At 43.2% G+C, this 23102-nt stretch overlaps 1 protein-coding gene across 3 annotated transcripts in view; it reads right to left on the bottom strand.

Annotated features, from left to right (window-relative positions):
- The window catches only part of LOC118787692 (low-density lipoprotein receptor-related protein 4-like), a 96581-nt gene continuing 73479 nt past the window's right edge, over positions 1-23102 (bottom strand). Inside the window, exons 11-38 of one of the 3 annotated variants that reach the window (XM_036543299.1) lie at positions 22487-22612; positions 21828-22058; positions 21040-21196; positions 20397-20614; positions 17517-17693; positions 17267-17392; positions 16581-16789; positions 16093-16174; positions 15352-15457; positions 15057-15258; positions 14443-14632; positions 13697-13828; positions 13025-13165; positions 12623-12709; positions 12191-12362; positions 11868-12030; positions 11471-11696; positions 9234-9537; positions 8342-8560; positions 7852-7986; positions 7418-7526; positions 7050-7242; positions 6265-6378; positions 6033-6144; positions 5532-5596; positions 5070-5157; positions 4832-4973; positions 1-1373 (exon numbers count right to left, since the gene is read on the bottom strand). In XM_036543299.1, the coding sequence (XP_036399192.1) occupies positions 1044-1373; positions 4832-4973; positions 5070-5157; positions 5532-5596; positions 6033-6144; positions 6265-6378; positions 7050-7242; positions 7418-7526; positions 7852-7986; positions 8342-8560; positions 9234-9537; positions 11471-11696; positions 11868-12030; positions 12191-12362; positions 12623-12709; positions 13025-13165; positions 13697-13828; positions 14443-14632; positions 15057-15258; positions 15352-15457; positions 16093-16174; positions 16581-16789; positions 17267-17392; positions 17517-17693; positions 20397-20614; positions 21040-21196; positions 21828-22058; positions 22487-22612 (4556 nt within the window). In that variant the 3' untranslated portion in view covers positions 1-1043. The remainder of the gene's footprint in view (positions 1374-4831; positions 4974-5069; positions 5158-5531; positions 5597-6032; positions 6145-6264; positions 6379-7049; positions 7243-7417; positions 7527-7851; positions 7987-8341; positions 8561-9233; positions 9538-11470; positions 11697-11867; positions 12031-12190; positions 12363-12622; positions 12710-13024; positions 13166-13696; positions 13829-14442; positions 14633-15056; positions 15259-15351; positions 15458-16092; positions 16175-16580; positions 16790-17266; positions 17393-17516; positions 17694-20396; positions 20615-21039; positions 21197-21827; positions 22059-22486; positions 22613-23102) is intronic. The other 2 variants (XM_036543301.1, XM_036543302.1) reach the window with 2 other exon arrangements.

Genomic DNA, 23102 nt, shown 5'->3' with positions numbered 1-23102 from the left:
TTTACCCCTCCCCTAATCTTGTAAAAGATGGTTTCTTCATAAGAGCAATTTTACAAGTCTTATTATTGCTGTAGAAATAAAGCTTATGCAGTTCTGGTACTTCTCAGCTTCTTGTGGTAATTGTAGCTGTAGATTCTACATAGCATCACAGAGGTTACATTTTGAGACCTAAATATTTCTACAGTGGTAGGTGATATACTCCAAGTGCACAATGTTTTACAGATACAGCAAGTGTAGATCTAGTTTGAACATACTGTCTGAAATGCCAAGCATACTACACAACCCTGCACTTTATAAATACAATTAAAATGTTTGGCACTTATACTTCATTGAAACTGCTTTCTCCAAGTATCAGACATGGACACAATTCCAAAATTGTCGCTTCTGCATTACTTCTGCATTGAGTGAATGTACTGTTCTGAATGCGCTTGCATTCCATTCAGTAAATCTGCTCTGAACTCTCAATGGGGTAATTCACCCGTAATGTGGAGTATACTAGTTAGCTACTCTGTAAACACCCTTACTGGAGGAAAAAAGCAAGTAGGCCTTGTCTGAGTAAATACCACTGCACTTTGGCACTGACATAAATATAGCAATGTATTTTTGAGAATGAATGAGTTGTTTAAACTGTCATTATTTTCATTACTTTTTATATCAATAAACCATTCCAGCGTACAAAAAGTTCATAAATAGAGCTCATAATGACAATGATGAGTGGCATCAAAATACATTTTTGCAAATCAGTCCTGGAACATTTATTGTTTCTCAAAAACCACAAAAAGCTCATATTGTACATAAAACACATTCTAAAAAGAGTTCTTTTATGTCTTAAAACGGTTCCAGACACATCAGTTTTCACAATTCTCCTTCTCAGCATATCACTTTTTTCTGCCAGTTAGTGAAGCAAGTTCATTAGCGTCTCTCAGTCTTTGCCTGAGGGGGCAGCGGTGAGCCAGCTTGTGGTTGGAAGCAGGTTGAGGAGACAGGGGGAGGTGGTGGGAAGGTGAGAAGTCTGATGCAGGCGTTAGGGGACGGTGGGGAGCTCAGACCTCGCTCTCTGTGGACGGCTTGCAGGGTGGGGCCCAGCCGGTGTCAGGCAAGGCTGAGTGGCGCTCAGGTGTGGCCGCGAGGGCGGTGTTGATGCTGGAGCACTCTGACTGCTCCTCCTGCAGCAGCTGCTCCGTCTCGGTGTCATCCAGGGAGGCGCTGCTGGCCTGTATGGACACTGTGTCCGTCTTCATGCACACGTGGAGCCCTCCTCGTGATGGCTTGATCTGCTTTAGGTCCTCCCAGTACAGCTCCTCACTGGACAGCAGGTAGATGCCCTCCACAATTTTTATCTTCTCCTTTGTGTAGTTGCTGTCGCTGCTCACCTGTGTGTGGGAACAGGGAGATTAGCCATTAAGGTTAGAAAAGCAGAAATCCCTTACAGTTTATACTATACATCATTGGAAACAAATGGCATTTAGCATAGCTTCACATAACAAATTGCATTCCTATGCACTGGGACAACATGGACAAACAACCAGTGAATTACTGAATTATTTGTTCTTCTACAGTTATGCAGTGAATGTAGTGTGAGGTAAGCCAAAAAGTGAGAGACCATCAACAGAAGTAATTAGAACATGGAATGAACTGACTAGTAACTGCAGTAACTGGGGATGAACCACAAAGAGCATTGGATATGTAGGCTACTTTTTATTAGGGCTGCCCCCAACCAACGATTTTCCTACTCAACTAGTAGTCGTTAGTTCGAGCCATTAGTCGACTAGTTGTCGCACGTTTATGACATTAATTTAATTATTTAAATATATATATTTTTGGGGCATCAGACAATGGTTTGAGTTCCAGGGCTGAAGAAGAATGTTATAAGTAACATTGTTAACACTGTGCTACGTTACAAAGAAATAATAAAAAATAGTAAAATAAAATATAGGCTAAAGTTTTAATGATAATGCTAATGGGAAAAGCGGTAATGATTCTTAATGTGCAGTGGCGGCTGGTGAGCTGGAAACAGGGGAAGCTGAAACTTTACCTTTAAATCTATCATTACTTTCAACCTGTATCCTCCTTGATTAACAATAAAACAAATAATTCACACAATAATTGACACCAATGCGTAAACAGAGTAAATGATTATGCTCACGAAACAGCGCAGATTGTCTGTAGTTTGTGCGCTGTTGTTTAATTAACAAGGTAAAGGCGGCAGCAGTCGTTTAGCACGTATGCTAAAACCTGTGCGATTAGAACACTAGATGGAAAAATTGTAGGCTAGCTAATTTTAATTTTGAGGAAACTTTTAACGTTAAAAATATAGCAAATGATAACGGAAAACTATGAGAAGCTTAATAACGCTAAGGAAAACATTAACGAACTGTGTAACGTAATAGCGTGCTACACTGCATAAAAATGAGTTAAGGGAGAGCCAAGACGAAAGTAACACTTTTCAGATAAACGTCATTTTAAAACCTAACGTTACAGACAGAAACTAATTTTCGTTGTGATCAACAACTCACATGTGTGTTCTATCAATACCCGGTGCTATTTTATACAAATGTGGAACGACTTTGGTGTAATAATATATTTGTTATTGTAGAGAGACGCAAGAAACAACTGTTAAAATCGTCCCGACAATGACTCCTGACAGTTAAACCTGACTTGCTTCTAAACTGAAAAACTCTGACATAGCAAACTTCAGAATGTGTTAAAGTACTACTTATTCTGTCAAACGATCATGACTGAAACAATTGACAACTTGTCATTCAAAAAAAAAAAAAATGACCCGCTTGAGTGAATTTACTTTCCATGATCGAAAACAGCTTCTCGGGTATAACTCTGCAAAAGTATGGTGTATCCACGCGATTTTTCGGGGTTTTGGTAAGTGCTGCATGCTGCACATGCTGACGCAGTCAGGCATATTGGACTTGTATGGGTTCCGAGAAAATCTGTGTCTGTGTTACTTTCATCCCGTGTTACTTTCGTACCAGCTCTCCCCTACATGTTTCAAATTTTAAGTCATGTTTGAGGTCGACGAATGATAGGCGAATCTTTGCATGCAGAGTTTGCATGTCACCTTCTTGGGGTCGTCCTTTACGCTTAAAATGATCCCACACTTTGGATGATTTCCTGCCCGACATAGTCTAATAACTTTATAACGACAAAGCGCAGCTCCCGAATGGAGTTTGAGGGTTTTTTTTCTGTGACTAACCGACCAATGAAAACTTGGTCCACTAAGATTCTTCTCATTGACTAACGTTTGGTCGACTATTAGGGGGCAGCCCTACTTTTTATATTGTGGTTTAGTGGCAGAACTAAATCTCTCTTTTTAAATATTTAAATTAACACTTCATGCAAAAGCCAAACGACATGTATTCTAACGAGCGTTCAATGAAACTGTAAGAGTACAAAATATGGGTGACTAAACATGACATTGTGAAATGAACATGGCACTAGTTATTATGGGTGGTAAGTAGATTTTTTTAACACATTAGTCTGTTATAAAACAATCAACAATTCATAATTACTGCAGTATTCAGATACCGGACAAATCAAATTGCATACAGCATGCAGGGTACTGAGCCTTTAATTCAAATAGGAGAATGTTTAACAGGGACAAAGAGGAAATTAGTTTTATGTGGCTCCACTCTCTCATGCTGTTTGACTACCTTCATTGATTTTGTGGATAACAGGTCAAAATATAAAAGGTGAGAGGGAGTTGTAAGGATGAGAGAGCTGCAGTGAAGGAAAGAAATAATGGTGAGCACTTGAGAAAATACATGTCCTGCACTTTTTCATAAACTATAGAACTGGTAATAGAAAGACTGGTAGCATAATAAAATTTGTTACCGTGTTGAACACTGGAAGAAAATGCATTTTTTTCCACAATTTTACCATGGTTTGTTTTAGAACAACTCTAGGCAAATTTCATGATTTTTTACAGGCTGAACCTTTTATTGAAGATCACAAGATGATTCTCATGTTTTTGAAATGGTCATGGGATAAATTATGAGCAAAATGAAAGTTGCACCTGAAACTTCTGCACTGTTGGTGTTCCAACAGTGTCTAAGCTCTAAGCTGTTACAACATAGAGCCTAACAGAACAAATTTCTTCCAAGTAGGGCTTTATAATATATAAAATACATAGAAATTACATAATGCATTAAATCAACAAGCTAACACTGATGATAACTCATTTTCTAATTATGCTACAGCACATTAGCTTAGTATAGATAGATATGGAAATGTGACCAGAACCAAACTTTTTCCTGTGGCCAATTCCCTGGGGTTGTTAAAATGATAGTGATGCAGAGACAGATGTTCATGTCATTTAATTATGCTATTAAAATAAATATCTATTATAAACCAAGTATTAAATATGGACTTTCCAATTATTTTATTTCTCAAGGTTGTCTAGGAGTTTTTGTTTTCTGAGCTAAGGCTACAGGAGTTTACTTGTCACTGGGATGAGCAGGCAGAAATAAGAGTTTCAGAGAGGCAGGATTGCAGACAGCTCAGCTGACTGTACATTGAGCTCTCTTGTGCATTGTAAATATTAACTATCTTTTTTTATGGGTGATTCTAAGAATGTTAACATAAATTTTCCTCATTTTTTCATTAATCATATAAAAATCCTTGGATATGCACCTTGTAATCTCCAGTTCTGGAATGATAACATCAATAGCATGACATACTTATTTGTTAATTTTTGAAACAAACATCTCCAACTGACCATGTCAAATCATTCATGTGATGTAAAATAACTTATAGAATATTTCTAAATATTACAGTTACTGATAATAAAAGCAGTTTTAAAAGTTAGTTAAAAACATACCTCTTTCTTATACCGAAGTTGGTTATAAATAGGCGACTTTTGCACAGTTTCTATTTTGACCTCTTGCGTAGATGTTCTGTATGAAGGATTGCTGTAGGTAAGATTACTCACACCTGGGTCTGCAAACTTTGACTTCTTGTGTCTGTAGGAAAGAAATAACAGCCAGCCATTAACTGTCTGGTATGGAAGCTACAAATGAGAACAAGCTTCTTGGCTATGACTGCCTTGCAGACCCTACCTGTATATGATATACACAGCTATAAGGATCAGGATGGTTAGGACAGTCAGGGCACCTCCAATGACATAACTGATGTGGATGCTAGCCCCTTAAAGAGAAGGATCAACAATAATTAATTTACACATTCAAAAAATCCCCATGTTTAATGGTACAGATTTTGATGCTATACAATTACTTCATCAGAGGCAAATGATGTGAATAACTATTCACTTCACATTATCACATCATTATGAAATGATGAAATCTTAACAGATACAGGCTAAATGACTATTGTCTATAATGAAACAGATTAGTTTGTTAGGCAACTGTTTATTATATAACACTGATACAGCATGAATCATTTCTACATTTTAAGGGATCTTGGAAAACTTTAAACCATAGTATTATCGCTGATTTTAATATAATAATCATCACTGTAAAATGAACAGAATAAGGAGAGGTGTGCAGAATGTTGGGTCTTACCTTGTGAGGCTGTGACCACGTTACTCTGTACGCAGGCTTCCAGGGTCAACATTTTGTCTGTGCAACTGAAGAATTAAACACATGCATATTTGCATGAGTGCAAGTAAATAAACATATCTTCAAGGACATAAAACTATCAAAATCAAAAATCACTGCAGTTGTCATGGCAACAGCTACATTCAAGTGCATACATTCAAACAACTACATTTATTTAAACCACGCGTGAGCGTGAAATAACCATCTGCATTGTTTAATAGAGATCATGACAGTGAAATCGACTGAGATTTGACAGTTTAATGCGCTGCCATCTCAATATGTTGACATGCGTTTCCATTTCAGTGAAGGCATACAAATATGTGGCAAAATAACAGTGACGGAAAAACGGCTTCTTCTAAAACATGCTTCTTCTAATGCTATGTTTGACTTTTATGCATAAATATTGAACAAATAAAAATTTAAAACACTTGAAATGCATGAGTGACAAGCTGAGACATCACATACTTGACCATGGGGGGTCCCAGATTCGGCTTGTTGGTGGCAGCTTTGGGAATGCTGTTGGGTGAGGAGGTGCTGGCGCCGCTGCGGTCGGCCAATGTGGGAATGAAACCTGGAACTGGATCAGCGAGGGACAGCTTTAGCACAGCGCTCAGTACCCCTCTAAAAAGCTACGATTTACAGCACTTGGCACCCTGGAGAGGACAGACCACTCCAGCGTTCTGTGGATTTGACTCACTGGTGGAGCAGGGCCTACTGTCGAGCTCATCTGGGCAGGCACATACAAAGCTGCTGGTGGTGGCAAAACAGAGGTGAGTGCAGCCGCCGTTGTTCACACCACAGTGGTTGGTACCTGCAATGGGAGGGGGCACTTTTAGCTTTAAATGGCAGACCCATGCAATGCTGAGACAGTTTAGAAGAGACTAAAAGGTGCAGGCCGTGAACGCTTAATAAAGCACTGACAACACAAACACACACTCAATATGTATATGATATTGGCCAGGCATGCTGGACTGGGAAACTGCTGTTGTGCTGTATATAAACCCATCTTACTTATGACTTAACTTACTTATGATTAATGATGCATAATGCAGCTATTAGTACTTTACTTATAGTATTAGCAGTGCTACATTTTAAGGTATTACTGCAAAGACAAGGGTGATCACAGTATGAATACAACTTATAATTACAACAGGGACTGACAGAATCATAGCTTTAACCAACCTGCAACTCAAGCCACTCATCAAAAAAAAAAAAAAAACGCTTAATCCGCATCTCCGCAAGAGAAATAATATGAAACACTGCTATTCACAAGTCATTTAACCACACTATTGAAACTACTGTAATAGGACTTATGGATAGTTATACCTCACAATAATTTCTCTGACCACAACCTTCATGCCCTAATAGTGCAACCTTCCTGTACAGCCTTTTGGTCCAACCTCATCAATAAACCATACTTCAAGTTTGACTCCCAAACTTACATTGGAAGCCCCCCACACCCTTGGCAAACCCCGCCCTTACCACTCTGTCGCTGTGGTGACACCACAATGATGTCCATCAAGCCCTCGACATTGGCCAGCACGGTCTCCTTGCTGCGGCCGGTGCGCTTGTCTACGCGCTGGATGGACTTGGTCTGCCAGTCTGTCCAGTATATCCAGCGGTCTTGCTGCGAGAGGTGGGAGAGAGGGGTTAGTGCGGACGACACCCGCCTTGGCTGGGAAAGGGCCAACAGAGGGAGAAAGAGAGAAAGAGGAGGAAAAAGAAGGAAAGAAGAGAAGAAAAACGAGTGTCAGAGGCTGGGAAAGAGGTAATGGTATATTAGTAATATGAATCAGAGCATGGAGGGTGTCTGAGCGGAGGGGGTGGAGAATCAATCTGTTGGTAGGTACCTGAGTCAGGGCGAAGGGGTGGGACACCGGGCTGACCAGGATCTGACGAAGTTTCCCATTCAGGTCTGAACTCTCAATGCGGTCCAGGTGAGCATCCACCCAGAATATCCTGCAATGGGGTGAGACACATTTCTGTGACAAACCTGACATTTCTAAGGATTTTACACTCTTTCAGCCTGCCTCAGTACCTTGTGAAGAAAATCTCAGAAAATAATTTAAAAAAATATATACAAAACTTCAGAAATTCTCAATATATTTTGGCTTCAGTGATGTTCCGTTTTAAAATTCAATTCTTCTTTTGTTAATAAGTGCTCGCTCAGAAAGGGAGTCTGCCTGATATACATCAAACACCTCCACTCCTTCACTCCACAGTAACACTAGCACAGCATACTGTTTCACAGGAATGGGCTGAGCTCATTCATTCCCTTTCTTACCTGCGTGTGTCATAGTCTAGGGTGAGCCCATTTGGCCAGCCCAAGTCAGTGTTGATCAGAACCTTTCGATCGGACCCATCCAAATGAGCCCTCTCAATCTTAGCCACATGACCCCAGTCCGTCCAAAACAAGTACCTGGGGAGCAAAATCAGTGTACAATAAATAGTTCACCTGGTGTGATACAAAATACATTACACATTAAATGAAATGTGGTCACAAAAGCACAAAACGTAGTATAAAATTGTATGGTAGACAAGATATGCACTAGAACTATATTAGACTTCTCTATTCTCAAATGATACTGTGCTTAAATTCTTCTAGGTCCACAAACAGTTAATACCATTTAAAACATATGATGTACAAAAACAACTAAAATGCAGACTAAATGACCAGCTCTCAGGAAAGTGGGAGTAATCTAAAGTTAAGGATATGCTACAAGAGAGAAGCAGGGCAACCCCCTGGTCAGCAGGCCTCTCCGTCCTCCTCTCACCCTTTGCTGGGAAAAACAGCAATGGCTCTGGGCTCATCCAGGCTGTTGTTAATGAGCACTTTACGGGCGGAGCCATCCAGTCGGGCCACCTCGATGGTGTTCCGGCCCGTGTCAGTCCAGTACATGTTTCGGGCCACCCAGTCCACGGCTAGGCCATCTGTGGTCTTTAGGCCCTGAGAAATGACAGTCTCCATGCCACTGCCATTTAGGTTGGCTCGTCTGGGGAGGTGGGGGTGGGGTGGAGGGTGAGTGAATAGATTAAAATTATTTGCAAAATGCTTATTATCATCACTTACCTTAACTACTGTTCACATAAACATTCACATAATGTTATATCTACTATTTTGTGGGGCAGCAGTGTAGCATAGTGGTAAGCAGCAGGGCTTGTAATCGAAAGGTTGCTGGTTCGATTCTCTGTTGGGGCACTGTTCTTGTGCACTTGGGCAAGGTACTTAACCCAGCATTGCCTCAGTAAATATCCAGCTGTATAAATGGATAAAATTGTAACCAATTTAAATCACTCTGGGTAAATGTGTCTGCTAAATGACAAAAAGTAATATCATGTATACACTGTTCATATACACATGGGTAAAACTGGAACTAAAGACTGAAATAGCTATCCAGCTTTGTAAATGCATAACATTGTGAAAAAAAAAAAACAAAAACAAAAAAAAAACCTGTAACTGATGCAAGTTGCTCTGCTAAATGCCAATAATGTAATGTAATGTAATGTAAATACAGAGATGACAACCTATAATTTAAAAAGAAAAATGGAATTCTACTGTAGAAAGGGTTCAGATATGAGCTTGACATTTTAGAACACAAAAACATACACCACTACTTGTGGACAGGTTCCAGGTGTGCATTCTGGGAGAGGAGGGGCAGGGCATACCTAATGACGTCAAGGGTGACATCGGTGTAGTAGACCTTTCCCTCCACGCTGTCGTAGTCCAGTGAGATGACGTTGTGCAGCTCAGGAATGGGTACATGCACATCGGTGTAGTCAGGCGTGTCCAGCGAGATGCGGCGCACGCTGACGCGGTTGGAGAACAGTAGGTAGGTCTCAGGGCTGTCGTCGCACGAGCGCCCGTCCTCCTTCAGGAGGATGCCCGTGGGGCACGCGCAGCTCGTCCCGTTAGGGCTGGGCAGGCACAGGTGGCTGCAGCCCCCGTTCTCCCGGCTGCACCTGTTGAACCCTGAGGGACGGGCAGAGTGGGACGTCACTGTGTCTTCTCTGGCTTTTCAGACAAGATGATAATGAACAGGCTTTTGTATGTGCTTGATATTGCTGGGTTCAACTGTTACTGAGTGAAATGCCAGGAGCATTATATATCTCTCTGTTGGGTCTCCTGGTGCTTTTGAGATGCTTTCAGTCCACCCCAGGTCTTGATTTAATAGGGCTCATTATTTGAATGGGAACTTGTATAATCAGTCATTACAGGTATCAGTCAACTAGAATTTTTGTAAAACCAGCAGCTGAAGTTGATGTCTAAGATCGCAAGCTGTTCATCATAAACATTGTCTTTTGAGTTAATCTTACAAAAACCTTAACCTTAAAAAAACACTTTTGCACTCAAACAGTCATGCAAAAAGTAAGTGTTTGTTTCAATGCCTGACCTACTGTATCTTCAGTTAGCCCCTATGAATGTAAATGAAATGATGTACTAGGATGTGAAGTTCATTGAAACACAGCTGAAACAGATGCCACCTGGTGTGACAGCTGTGTTTAAGGTGTGCGAATATGTGGGTAAAGCCAGCATAATGTTTCCAGAGCAGCAGACACATAAAGAGGCAGAGAGAGGATGTCCTCTCTTTCTCTGCAGCAGGGCATAGCGCACTGGGGCTCTTTCAGTCAGGCACAAAGCGACAAGCCCAGAACAATGTTTTATTTCATGGGCCATTGATTCGACTAACAATCACTTCCTATTGTTGTGGCATTCTAAACCGCAGACCAGTATAACAACCCCTTGAATATCTCTCTGTGTTACGCACAGCATCAGCGTCAGTCACACAATTTGTATCTTACGTGAATAATCTCCAAATGCGATTTGTCAGGAGGAATCATGATATGACATATGACATATGATAAATGCAATGTACTGCTCTTACATTCAGGTGCAAAAACAAGTGATTTTGCTATTAATCACAACGTCAAAAAGATGAAAAGTGCTTGGGACATGATGTATCAAAGCAGTAAAGAAACCAATATAAACTGAGCAGATGGAATGCATTCTGCTTGGACATTCTACTGTATACTTGTTTTGGTGGAGAGGGAGGGGAATGGATGATCCAATTTTTTCTATGACAAGACTGTTATTGTTAAGGCATGTCATTTTTATTCAGTTGATTTGGTTGAATTTATACTCATATACTCAATTTAAATGTCTCTTTAACATTCCAGTCACCTTTAGAGGAAGAGGCCTGCATGTCCTTTCCTTATCCTTGTTACGTGACTAATTGTCAGCGCAACATGACCATAGGGATGCATTAACATGACTCCCAACTGGAACCAATTTGTTCCCCAAACTCTCATTATCTCTCTTTTCTGCAGACTGAAAGCATTCAAGCTAGCTGGCAGTCTGCAGAGTGCACTTATTGGATGAGCGAGAGTAATGGAAAGTTAAAACAGACACAGAGCAGCAGATCTTTCAGGGCAGTGGTTTTCGCAAGAGCAGGAGAGGAATTTACTGGATTTGTTCAAAATGAATAGAATGAGGACGTACCCGTCATAGTATTCTGTACAAACAGCTGCTTGAGCACAGTCGTTCCCAGAGTCAGAATAGCCTGTTACGCTCTTTTAAGGCTTCCATGGTAAACAAAATGTAATTGTACATTTTCATGTGAAAGAGTAAACAAAGTCATTTCATTTCTAAGAATTTTTGAAAGATATCCTTTTTCCATTAGGATCAATCATGTTAGAGTTGTTTTATATTTGTATAAAGGTGGAAAAAAATAGTTGGGATTCTTTTCCTCAATACCAAAAAATGGTACGGTTTGCAGCTCTCAATGGAACCACACACCATGTGAGGGAACATGTCCATTCTCATTACAGCCACTAGAGGGGGGTAATGTCTGCTGGCACGTGAATACTAGGCAGGCTCCAGTTCCCCTCCCTGAGCTATCACTCACCCAGAGGCCTGTCTCTGTCCACGGCCTGGATGTCCATTAGCCCGGGCAGGTTTCCCCTCACTGTGATAGGGTTGCCCCCATTGGTCTTGTCAGCCCTCTGGATGCTTCGGCTCTGCCAGTCTGTCCAGTAGATATGTGGCCCGAGCAGGGTCAGCCCATAAGGGTGCTGGACAGGCGACACCAGTGTCCGCCGGTTGGCCCCACTCAGGTCTGATGCTTCAATGCGCTGCAAGAGGAGGAACACAAACATGCTGGCACTAAACCGAGCTTTCCCTTTACTACCTACACAATGTAAAACATCCGTCCATCCCTTCCAGCATGAACACTAACCAAGTTTAGCTTGTGTGTGTAAAGTACTAGGAGGTGTTGCTATTTGCAAGGTGGGTAGGGTGCTGACCTCAGTGTGGGCGTCGGCCCAGAGAAGCTGGGAGCCGGCCTTGTCGATGGCCAACCCATTGGGCCAGCCCAGATTGCTGCTGATGAGGACAACCCGGTCCGACCCGTCCATACCGGAACGCTCCAGTTTGGCATGCTCTCCCCAGTCTGTCCAATACATATACCTGCAAGCGAAGAGAGTACACTCTGGTTCAAATCTATGGTACATACTACATTACATTACATTGCAGGAGGCTCTGGTTCACATCTACAACAGTCAATATACTACACACTTGCAATGTCATACTGTCACAAGGTGTATTCATTCTGAAATAAACAGCATACCCCATCTCATGATAAAGTGCAATCGCCCGAGGGCTGTCGAGGTGCTGCCAGATCAAGACTTTTCTCATGGATCCATTCAGATTGGCCACTTCTATGCGATTGGTACCGGTGTCAGTCCAGTAGATCTTCCGGCCCACAGAGTCTACAGCCAAACCATCTGTGGTCATCAGTCCTGGAAGAGTCCAACAGTTTATCAACCCCATACCAGGAAAACTGCTAATGCAGCCTAATCCAAACAGTTTATTTTCAAAAAACTGTATAAATCATATTTCTGAACAAACACATCACTTACACTTGGACTCAAACACTAAACCTTCTTAGCAGAGAAATGTTTTTGTCAAAAAAATGCCTGAAAAGAGCTGAAACTCAGTATTATATATGTAATCCATATAATCATGTTTTGACAGGCCTGGGTTGTGCATTTCTTCTTACCAGTTGAAATAACTTCTTCATACTCTGTGCCATTTAAATTAGCCCTGCTAATTTTTTTCAGTGTGCTGTCAGACCAGTACACTTTTCCTGTGGAAGGAAAATGCAGAAATGTTAGCAGTGTGTTGGATCCGCTTCACTGTACTCTGAAAGGACTCTCAAAAGAATCCTTTGCAATGGGCCGAAAGCACAATTTCAGGTAATAAACCTAAAAAGGAAATAATCAATGGGTGACAGTCCCCTAAAACTATTAACGTATTCAATAGTAGTTAAAATGGACACACCAAAAATAACGTGTTCTTTATTCCATAATTCTTTAGCCTTCTGTCATGAGAGAGACACCAGTGTCATTTAAATAAAATCAAAAACTAAACTAATGGACATGGTGCAATTTCCCCTTCCCACCTTCTTTAGAATCCACGCCGATGGCAATGGTGTTCCTCATGGACCCATTCACTGCCAGCACTACATCAGCAAAGTAGGGGATGTCCAAGGAGACCATGCGGATGTCTGTCCTCCGCGCGAAAATCAGGAAGCTGTTCATTCCTTCAACGAAAGTGCAAATTAGCTGAGAGAGCCCGTGTGACAGAGAGCAACATTTTAATTAATCTTACGGCAGACGTGGAATCAAATCCTCAACATATTCTGTCTGCGATAAAGCCAACCATAATCACAGCAGCCACTGCAAGTTCTCTACTGTGGAACTCCTGGGAAAGGAGCACAAGCAAGTTGACTGCAGAGTTGAATTCTTCTACACACTCTTGTTTAATACAGAAACTCCCACCCACGTTAAAACCTCCAGGCCAATCAAAGACACAGAGAGGAGTCACACGGCCACACTGTGTAGCTCCTAGTGAGGCTGGAGATTGGCTGAGGTCATTGGTTGCCAGCCCGTTTCTCTAAATGACAGTGCAGGGCGCATAGCTCCCAGCTGACTACTTCATCTTAAATGTGTGGACAGAGATAGAGTTTGCTCTGATTTAAGAATGGGGCCTCTGTTCTACTGGGAGGCAGATGATTACTGGGTTGGACTGGGGGTTGGTACAGATTCAATGAAGGTTAGGCGGCCTCCCTCACCATCTGAGCAGGTCCTGCCATCTGCCTGGAGGTTTATGCCAGTGGGACAAGCACAGCTGAAGCCCTTGGGAAGGGGGGCCAAGAGACACAGGTCACTGCAGCCCCCGTTGTTCACCTCACACGGTGTCCGAACTGTGAGGGAGAGAGGCGGGGGGTATGACTTTAGGCTTGGTTGGCGCATCATGTCTGTGTGTCCTCCACGCAAACCCTCTCACAACCTTGCTGCAACAGTGATGTGATGGGAATGTTGTATGACAGCTGAGCTTTGCTCATTCTGTGAGGGATGAGGATCAGCGAGTGTCACTGAATAGAGCCTCTGTAGTTAGAAACAGTGGACCATATAAGATATCCACACAGCCCAGAGGCCGAGGCTTGGACACACCATACAGGACATACAGTAGCACCTCCAAATGTGATGTATCTGAAGTGTGAGTTAGGGTCACACACACAGAACAGAGAACATCAGACTGATAGTCAGACTGCAGTAGAGAGACAGACAGTAGTAATCTGTCAGACTAGATACTGCGCTAATAAAAGTGCTTTTTAAGTCTACAGTGATGTAAAGTAGACTTATAAATGTGAGAGTGAATACTGTAATGACAAATGGATACAGTACTGAAGAGAGAGTGCTCATGTAGCGTGCTGTAGACTGAGAGCCAGTGCTACAGCAGCACTTAGAAGAACAGTTAATGTCATAAACTGTCGGCTGATAGACAGAGAGAATCAGCTGAATGTGGGCACCCCACCCATCGAGCGGTGCCGGTGAAACATGTGGATGTCCATCAGGTTCTCCAGATTCTCAGCCAGCACGGCCCGGCCCAGGCCCGTGTGCTTGTCAGCGCTCTGGATGCTCTTGGACTGCCAGTCCGTCCAGTAGATCCTGTCCTCATGGAGGGTCAGGCCGAAGGGATGGGGCAGTTGAGTGCCAATCAGCACCTAAAAAACATACAAATAAAATATCAATTCACTGATGCACTGCAGAATTATTCCATGTTTTAGGGCCAAGGTACAAAGGTACATTACATTACATTATTGCCATTTATCAGACTCTCTTATCCAGAGTGAGTTACAAGCACATTAATTTATATAGCTGGATATTTACTGAGGCAATTGTGGGTTAAGTATCTTGCACTAGGGTACCACAGCAGTGTGCCAGTGGATAACTGAACCAGCAATGTTTTGGTTACAAGCCCTGCTCCTTACCACTATGCCACACTGCTGCCCACTGTACAAACCCATGTCCTCTACTGCTCTGGCCATTTTTAGTACCACACCTTCAGTCTGAAAACATGATAATTTATATATCACATTACAAATATATGGAATAAGCAGAGGAAGGAAGTGCAAACAGTTTTCCTACATTTCTCTCGGAGCCATCAAAGTTGCCATACTCGATGGTCTTCATGCCTGCATCAGCCCAGTACAGCCTCTCAGTCTGGTAATCGATGGCCAGGCCATTGGGCCAGGTCAGGTTGGAGGAGATGATGACCATGCGGTTGGAAGCGTCCATTCCTGCTCTTTCGATCTTTGGGCTGGCTCCCCAGTCTGTCCAATACATGTGTCTAAGGCAGCAGGCACACAAGACGTATTAATACTGCAGGTCCTTTCCACCCTCATTTGACGTGAAAGACATCCTGGATATCCTGGATACCTACCGTCCAATTGGATCCACCACTATATCCCGGGGCCTGTCCAGGTTCTCCCAGACCAGCACAGTGCGCATGCTGCCATCAGTGTTGGACACCTCAATACGGTCTGTACCTGAGGGGACAGAGACAGGAGCGGGATGGTAAGTGCATGCTGGGATTTATCAACACATCAGACAGGGAGAGTAACAGTAATATCATATTTAAGAAGCTACTTCTTACCTTACAGTTTTGTAGGTGCACATATTGAAAAGCAAGTGAATTGGTTTAACTACAAAGCAATTTCTACCTGTGACAGCGTGAATACCGTGTCTCTCAAATGTACGATTTCTAACTCCCTGTGTTTTGTTTGCGCTTTCAGTGCATATATAGATAGATCAGTTTAATGAAATGTAATCTCAACATTTTGCTTAAAACTGAATATAAAGACTCTCACTTCATAAGGATTTATCTTGTTTAATTTGCTGTTTAATTTAATTTGCAAATTAGCTTGCAAATTAATAACTAATTTCATTAGCAAACTAGCTTAGTTTTCATGGTTCAAACTGAAGAGCTTTTCAATATGAATACCTACTACAGTAAAGGTACAGAACAAAATACTGAGTTTGAGATCATCTATGACCAGTGTCCTTAAAGATCTACAGCAGTACCATGATTACACCATACATTTAAATACATCTGCCCAAAAGAGGTCAAAGGGAGACTAAGCGAGCACAAACAATCAGGTTGATTTATACAAGAATGTGTTACCTGCATCAGTCCAGTATAGCTTGTTAGTCAGCCAGTCAATAGCAAGACCAGCTGGGCTCTCCAGACTGGTGTCAACAACAATCTACAATCAATAAAAGAACAGGAAATGACAAGAATTTACATTGAGTTCATGATGCCAATGAAAACAAGAGCTGAAGAGGTCGAGCTCAGCAGCTGTAAGCACTTTGCTGGCCTTTTCACCCCCCAGTGACCTCATTGAACGCACCAGCAAAGTGAGGGACACGGCACTTGAGGCTAAAACACACGGAGACCCCTGCAAGCAGAATGTCCTGCAATTCCATATTATGGCCAAAAGGTGGCGGTATTTGACAAAGGAAGATTAACTTTGGTTTCTTACACTGATTTTTGCAGTATCAGAAGACGAGTGAACATTAAGCAGGTGTTTATTAAAATATTTGGTCAATTAAATGTGTGACTAATTCAATACTGGCAAAAGGTTACAATCCAGATCTGCTGATCGCACTAACCTCCTGTTTGGAGCCATCCCATTTGGCCCGGTTGATGGAGTCGGTGGTGACGTCAGTCCAGTAGATGTACTCCTCCTTGGCGTCCCAGTCCAGCGCCACTGCATTGCGCACATCCGCCAGTGGGATGACATCGTCCGACTTGTCCTCTGTGTCGAAGCTGATCCGACGGATGTCCGTCCTTCGGGCAAAAAGCAGGAACTTGTCAAGACCTGATCAAAGACCAAAGGTCTCCTGTCAGTCTTCTAGGTTTAACAACAGGGCATCACAAACACACACAGCACTACCTCACCTCAATTCAGCTACACAAAACCAAAAGGCAGCTGTTGTGACATTCAGTTGATGACACTTATCTTCAATTAACTCTTTATATCGGTGCTCTCAAAATGTACCTATTCACAGTGAAGCACACACACCTTTCATTCTAAACGGTTTTCTTACATTTAAGATGAGTACTCTCAGGCTGCAGTGACTAGATAAGGAAGTATACTGGCTGTAACTGTATGTGGTAAATGCATACAAAATTAATTCATCAAATATCAACAGATAAGCCCCTCAGCCACATAGTACTGTATCCCCCAAACAGTCTTGCATTATTTGAATGACTAAAAAAGTTAGCTAGTTAGTTAGGCAGGTAAGTGGACTGTGACATGTTCGAGCAGCTATTGCCCTGAAGCTTGTACACTCACTCTCAGCGCAGTTGTAGTTGTCCACCTTCTTGAAGCCAGTGGGGCAGGCGCAGGTATAGGTCTTGTTGCTGGGGAGACACAGGTGACTGCAACCCCCATTGTTGTTCCCGCAGCGGTTCCGGCCACCTGGAAGGACAGCGGCAGAGAGGCTCAGATACAGCAATAAAGCTCAGAGAACTGAACAGCTGTTCGAGCTGTTTAATAAAAGGAGTACTCTTTTGGTGGAGGAGCGCCAGTGCCCCCTGCTGACCTGCGGGCTGCCTCTGTGGGTGCAGGGTGTGGATGTCCATGGGGAAGTGCAGCTTGTTGCGAATAATCTCCTGGTTCTTCCCGGTGAACTTGTTGGCACTGTTGATGCTCTTGGTGTGCCAGTCAGTCCAATACAAGCTGTCCTCAAACACTGTGATGGCAAAGGGGTGGGGCAGGCCTGAAAAAAAGAATGTATTATATATCTATATATTCCATATACACTTTATTCCCATGATTCCATGTTCCAGTGACATTTTTCACTTGTTAAGGAAACTTATTTCAATCGATATTGCGTTGTTCTCTTAGGAAAAACAATTAACAGGACATTTAAGAGCTATAACTGGACTCGTTCTCCAAGCGAGGGTTTTGGCAGATGCTGGGCTGTCACCCCATTTTCGCTATAATTGGGGCTGCTTTGCATTAGGCTGATTCTAATTATTCTGACTTTGCTAAGCTCAATGGATTTCTTGTAGCATACAGTTTTAGACCAGAGGTTCTCATGGAAACCATCCAGACTGCTACTCCACTAATAGTTCGTTATTTATTCATTAGCTCCACTGAAGTGTGTATGCTGAGTTGCTTTTTTAACCAGTGGCTAAATAAGCAAACGTGACATTAAGAGAAATCACTGCTCTTTTGTCCTTCAGGAATGTTGTACTACAGTTGAACATGTATACATTTTCTTGGCCTCCACAGAATGTTTGAAGTAAATTCTGGCAAAGAACCAATATTGAAACCTTTTACACAACTTGACAACACAGGAGAAATTGTAAAGCTAAGAGAACGTCTTCTGAGTGATACACCCTGTGACGCTGTGCTGTCCGATAGTTTCAAGGCATTTGCACCTGGTGCCTGGGGAAGTGGCTTTCTCCGCTCCCTCCCTGCCTCTCTCCGACTATCAATGTTTCTGCCCAAATCTCTCCATTTGTTGGACTGTTCCTCCACCACATCACAATATTCCTTTCCCACTATCCATTTAATACACTAGTTCCATGTCTCTGTCACTCAGCCACTATCTCTCAGAGTGGAGATTTGAAATTAGGAAGTGTGCTTATTATTATTTTTAGTGAAACCATGGTGAAGTTTGTGTGTGCTTACTACACTGTAGGAGGTAGTTTACCACTGTTTCAGTCACATTCATCACACAATCTGCTTTGTTTGAGCCCTGGGTTCACCTTCATTTCTCAGGGATCAGACTGGATTTGGTCAAAAGCACTGTCTCCATTCTGTTAAATAAGTCCAAAAACATGGGAACTTTTAGGAATTTTGGCTGACTCTCTCAGCAGCAGTAGCAGTGGCCTCAATAGGTTTCTGTTCGTATCACCTAATGTTATAATCTCTTCACAGAATGTCAGGACTGATGACTCTCACTGGAGGTGGCACCGATGGCATTTACACTGAATTTTTGTTTTTCGATTTTTTTAAAACTGAAAAAAAGTAAAAGCACAATTGGCTCTTTTACTGGTCCTACAATGTGACTTTAACGGCTAAGTGGACCTCACACCTTATGTTTTATACTGTGCAATTGGCTGTGGCACAAAATTATTTTGAACCAAATTCTAACTATTATTTGAGAATGTGCAAGGAATGCCCACACCCCTATCCCCCTCAGGGAGCAGTTGGAGTGGCAGCTGCACGGTGTACAACCTGGTCCCGCAGGGGGCCCAGGTCTACATCCCAGCCCCTACGGCCCCTTGCACATGTCCTTTCCATGGGGGTCCCCGCTCACCCCCCCCTCCCCCCAGCACAGGTGTGCAGGTGTGAACTGGGACCAGTGTGTTGCACTCAACCCCCCTCACCCCTCACCCACCCCACATCAAACGTGGCGGCGCTGGCCACCGTCCAGCCCCTGTCACGGGCGAGGGCCCAGAGCACACGTCTCATTTGCTCAGAGTGTTGTTTGAGCAAACAGAGGGCCCTGGGCGCGAACTGTTCCTCTGAGCAGCCTGTCATTACAGACCCTTATCTGCACAATACACATCGTTAAAGACTTTACTCTCTGAGCTGTTAGCAGCCAGGCTTTTTTCACTCCGCTGAAAGCCAATCCCTTGGCTAACTTGTAACTTTGTCCCAGCACTGCTGCAGTGTTACGTAAAGGCTTTGGGGAGACCGTTCTGGGTCTGCTGGAGAACTGCATTACTGGAGAGCCAGTTTGGTTACTTCTGATAGTTTACAAAATCAGATAACAGGACAACATTGTAGTGACCATAGCTGCAACTGTAGGGAAGCTCATTCTAGCCTGCCTGCACAAAAAGAAGACCTGCTGTCCAGTCGTGTATAAAGCGTGTCTTCCATCCCTTTGATTTATGTCTGCCATGCGCAAATTCACTCTGCGGAGCAGGAGTCCCATCCGGAAGGCTGAGGATGGCTTACTCTCCCCGTAAACAACTGCAGACCCTTTCGGCCAGCGCGGGTGTGGAGCTTTGCAGGCCAAATGGTGAAGTGGCTATATTTTGTTTGAGCAGAGCACACCATAGATGCAGAAATGTCACTGTGGTCTCCTTTTCCACCCATGATTTTACTGGCAAAATTTATAGAGGTTGTTCATTTACCATTTAATGGGAATATGACATTGATGTCTTCTCCCTGTTCTTTAGTCAACTAATTTTATATAACAATCTGCACTGCCATGACTCAATAGCAATGAACTCTAATGATTAATTTGCACTACAAGCTCATGTCTAGGGCAGTTTCTGCCTGAAGGATATTTTATTTCCTGAAAACTTTTATTAAGCGGTTGTTCCAAAACTACAGCAACTAGAGATGGTAGTGGGTCTGCCTGACTTTAGAATTACTGCAGGGCCTGTCTGTGAGTCTGAAATCCCAGACTGATTACCCGGAGTTACAAATGCTATTCAGAGTTACTGTGCAAGAGGCCCACCTTGGCTAATGACAGCCTTCCTGTTCTGCCCGTCCAGGTCCGCCCGTTCGATGACATGGTGCTTGGCATCCACCCAGTACATCCGGTGGCCGACATAGTCGATGGTGAGCCCGTTGGGCCAGAAGAGGTGCGTGTCTGCGATAACCTGGCGGTTGGAGCCATCCATGTCGGCGTACTCGATGCGCGGGGTGTTGCCCCAATCAGTCCAGTAGATCTTTCTGTGGAGAAACAGGGCGAACGTAATGTGCTTGTCCTTCTGTGACTCCACCACAGTGTTAAATAATTAACACAGCACAACACTACACCTGAAAATGCTGCTCTCTAAAACCTCTAGTTAGCAAGGCCAACCTTCATTTTTAAAAAAAATTCTGCTCCAACGATTTAAAATGGGTTATGCAAGGAAGTAAAACAACCTATGCATGCTGGCTAACTTCCTGCTTTAGTCCCAATTTACTAGTTTTGCAAAAAAAAAAAAAGAATGAGAACACAAATCAAAGCTGAAAGATCTCTGAAGGGGTAGTGGAGCTCTTGTGAGCGAGCGAGAGAGAGAGAGAGAGAGAGAGAGAGAGAGAGAGAGAGAGAGAGAGAGAGAGAGAGAGAGAGAGAGAGAGAGAGAGATGAGGCCAATGCAAGCTAGGCGTACCCCTCCATGGGATGCAGGGCGATGGCGCGGGGCTTCTCCATGCTCTTCCACAGCAGCACCTTCCTGTGCGTCCCATCCAAGTTGGCAACCTCGATGCGGGACGTTCCAGAGTCTGTCCAGTACAGCTTATCGTGGATCCAGTCAATGGCCAGTCCACCTGCGGAGCCACAAAGTGACAAAGTGATAACGGACAAACATTTCTGGAAATAAACTTACCACCAGGTGCAACAAAAGAAGAGACTTTGCTCATTCTCTGGACACTGAATTCTGAGTAACAGTAGCTAATAAAGCCACTGCCTCTGTGTAGCTGTGCAGATCTGTTCCTGTGTTTGGACCAGTCAGCAAATACCACCCAGAAAAGGTGTGGAGGTAAGGGCAGAACGTTCTGAAACTCTGTTCACCCCCAAAAATGCACAGTTTGGGACAGCCTTCATTTGGCTCCTGTGTTGTAAATCCTGACATTCCCCGTTTTAGCATGCCTCAGAAATCCAATCCTGTCAGCGAGTCATAACACTGAAGCTCTCTCCTAATAAGCAAAAACAAACCCTGTGCAGATCATTCCCCATGTCTCATATCAGCGCCTCCATCCCTTAAATTGCACTGACATTTATAGCTATGGGTGGGTGTTTATTGGGTAGGCCTACGTTTTGATTAAATTCCAGTCCATGTGTTCAGATGAACACTTGAAAAAGGACTGTTGCATGTGCCCTGTTATGCAATGTTCCTATAACATTGCCAAAAAGTTGCCAGATGACCACGGCCGTACTGTGGAAGCCTGTGATATTCACCTGGGCTCTCTAGGCCGGTGGACACCACCTCCTCCACATTGCTACCGTTGAGGTTGGCCTTCATGATGCGGTCCAGCGTCACATCTGACCAGAACACCAGCTCCTTGCTGTGGTGGAAGTCCAGCGCGATGGCGTTCTCCAGGTTGTTGAGCAGCAGCGTGTACTCGGAGCGGTGTGGCAGCACTTGGCGGATGTCGATCCGATTGGCAAAGAGCAGGACCGGCTCCGGGCCTGAGCCGAGAGAGAGCAGCGGATCACTTACAGAAACCCCTGCGGGACTACGGCTCGCTTCCAAAACAATGTCGCGTCCAATGAATGTGCATTTCATTAATACTAATTCAGCAAAATGGCAAGAACAAAAAACAAATGGAAAGTTTTGATTTTGCTGGTGTGGCTTAAGTTTAAAAAATGCAGTTGAAAACATGATATACTTGAGGCATAAGGTTTGGTGCCACTTCTCTTTCAACACTGATCCTAACTGTCTTGACCCTTAAACCATACCTGACCTTAATCCCAACCACCTTCTCCTGTATTACAAACTGAGCACACAGAATGTTTACACTTTAAAAGGCTGTGGAGGTGCCTTTCCTAATATAACTGTATATGATGCAAACCTACAGCAATTTAATATATAGGTGAGTGTCTTAACCCACACTCACCCAACGCCTTGCAGCTGCGCTTGTCAGGCCTCAGCTCGTAGCCCTGCACACACCAGCACTGGAACTCCCCCTCTGTGTTGGTACAGCCCTGGCTGCAGTAGCCCTCCTCTGCACACTCGTCCACATCTGGGGTAAGTCCACAGGGTAAAACAGGGAAACACAGGGGAACACAGGGGGGAGATCAGGAAAGATGTTCATTCTCCCTTCAAAGGCTCTCAAAAGAGCTGACGAGGCAGCATTCCATTATAACTATACAAAGTACATCTCCTCATGGTGTAATTGCACATCAAAGAAAGCCTTAAATATTACCCTCCTTTTTCATGCCTTTATTACAGACTACTACTTGACAATGTGCACTGAAGACTGGGTATATTTTTTCAGAATGACAAAGTAGAACAATGGAAGTATTGAACTTCAAAGAAACAGCACCACATTATGTGCTCAGGTTTTAACACGTACATTTAAAAAGTCAGACTCTTAGTCAGACAAATGCTATTCATGTTGCAGTTTGAAAGAAAGCTGAAATGCAGCAAAGTGGTAATTCCTTAACGGTAACACTAGAGACATTCCTCTACTGAAAAGCTGAATGAATCAGCCTACCGCAGCCAGACTGGAA

Source organism: Megalops cyprinoides, chromosome 13, assembly GCF_013368585.1.
Source record: "Megalops cyprinoides isolate fMegCyp1 chromosome 13, fMegCyp1.pri, whole genome shotgun sequence".
Taxonomy (NCBI): Eukaryota; Metazoa; Chordata; class Actinopteri; order Elopiformes; family Megalopidae; genus Megalops; species Megalops cyprinoides.
This window is presented reverse-complemented; position numbering and strand designations above follow the sequence as displayed.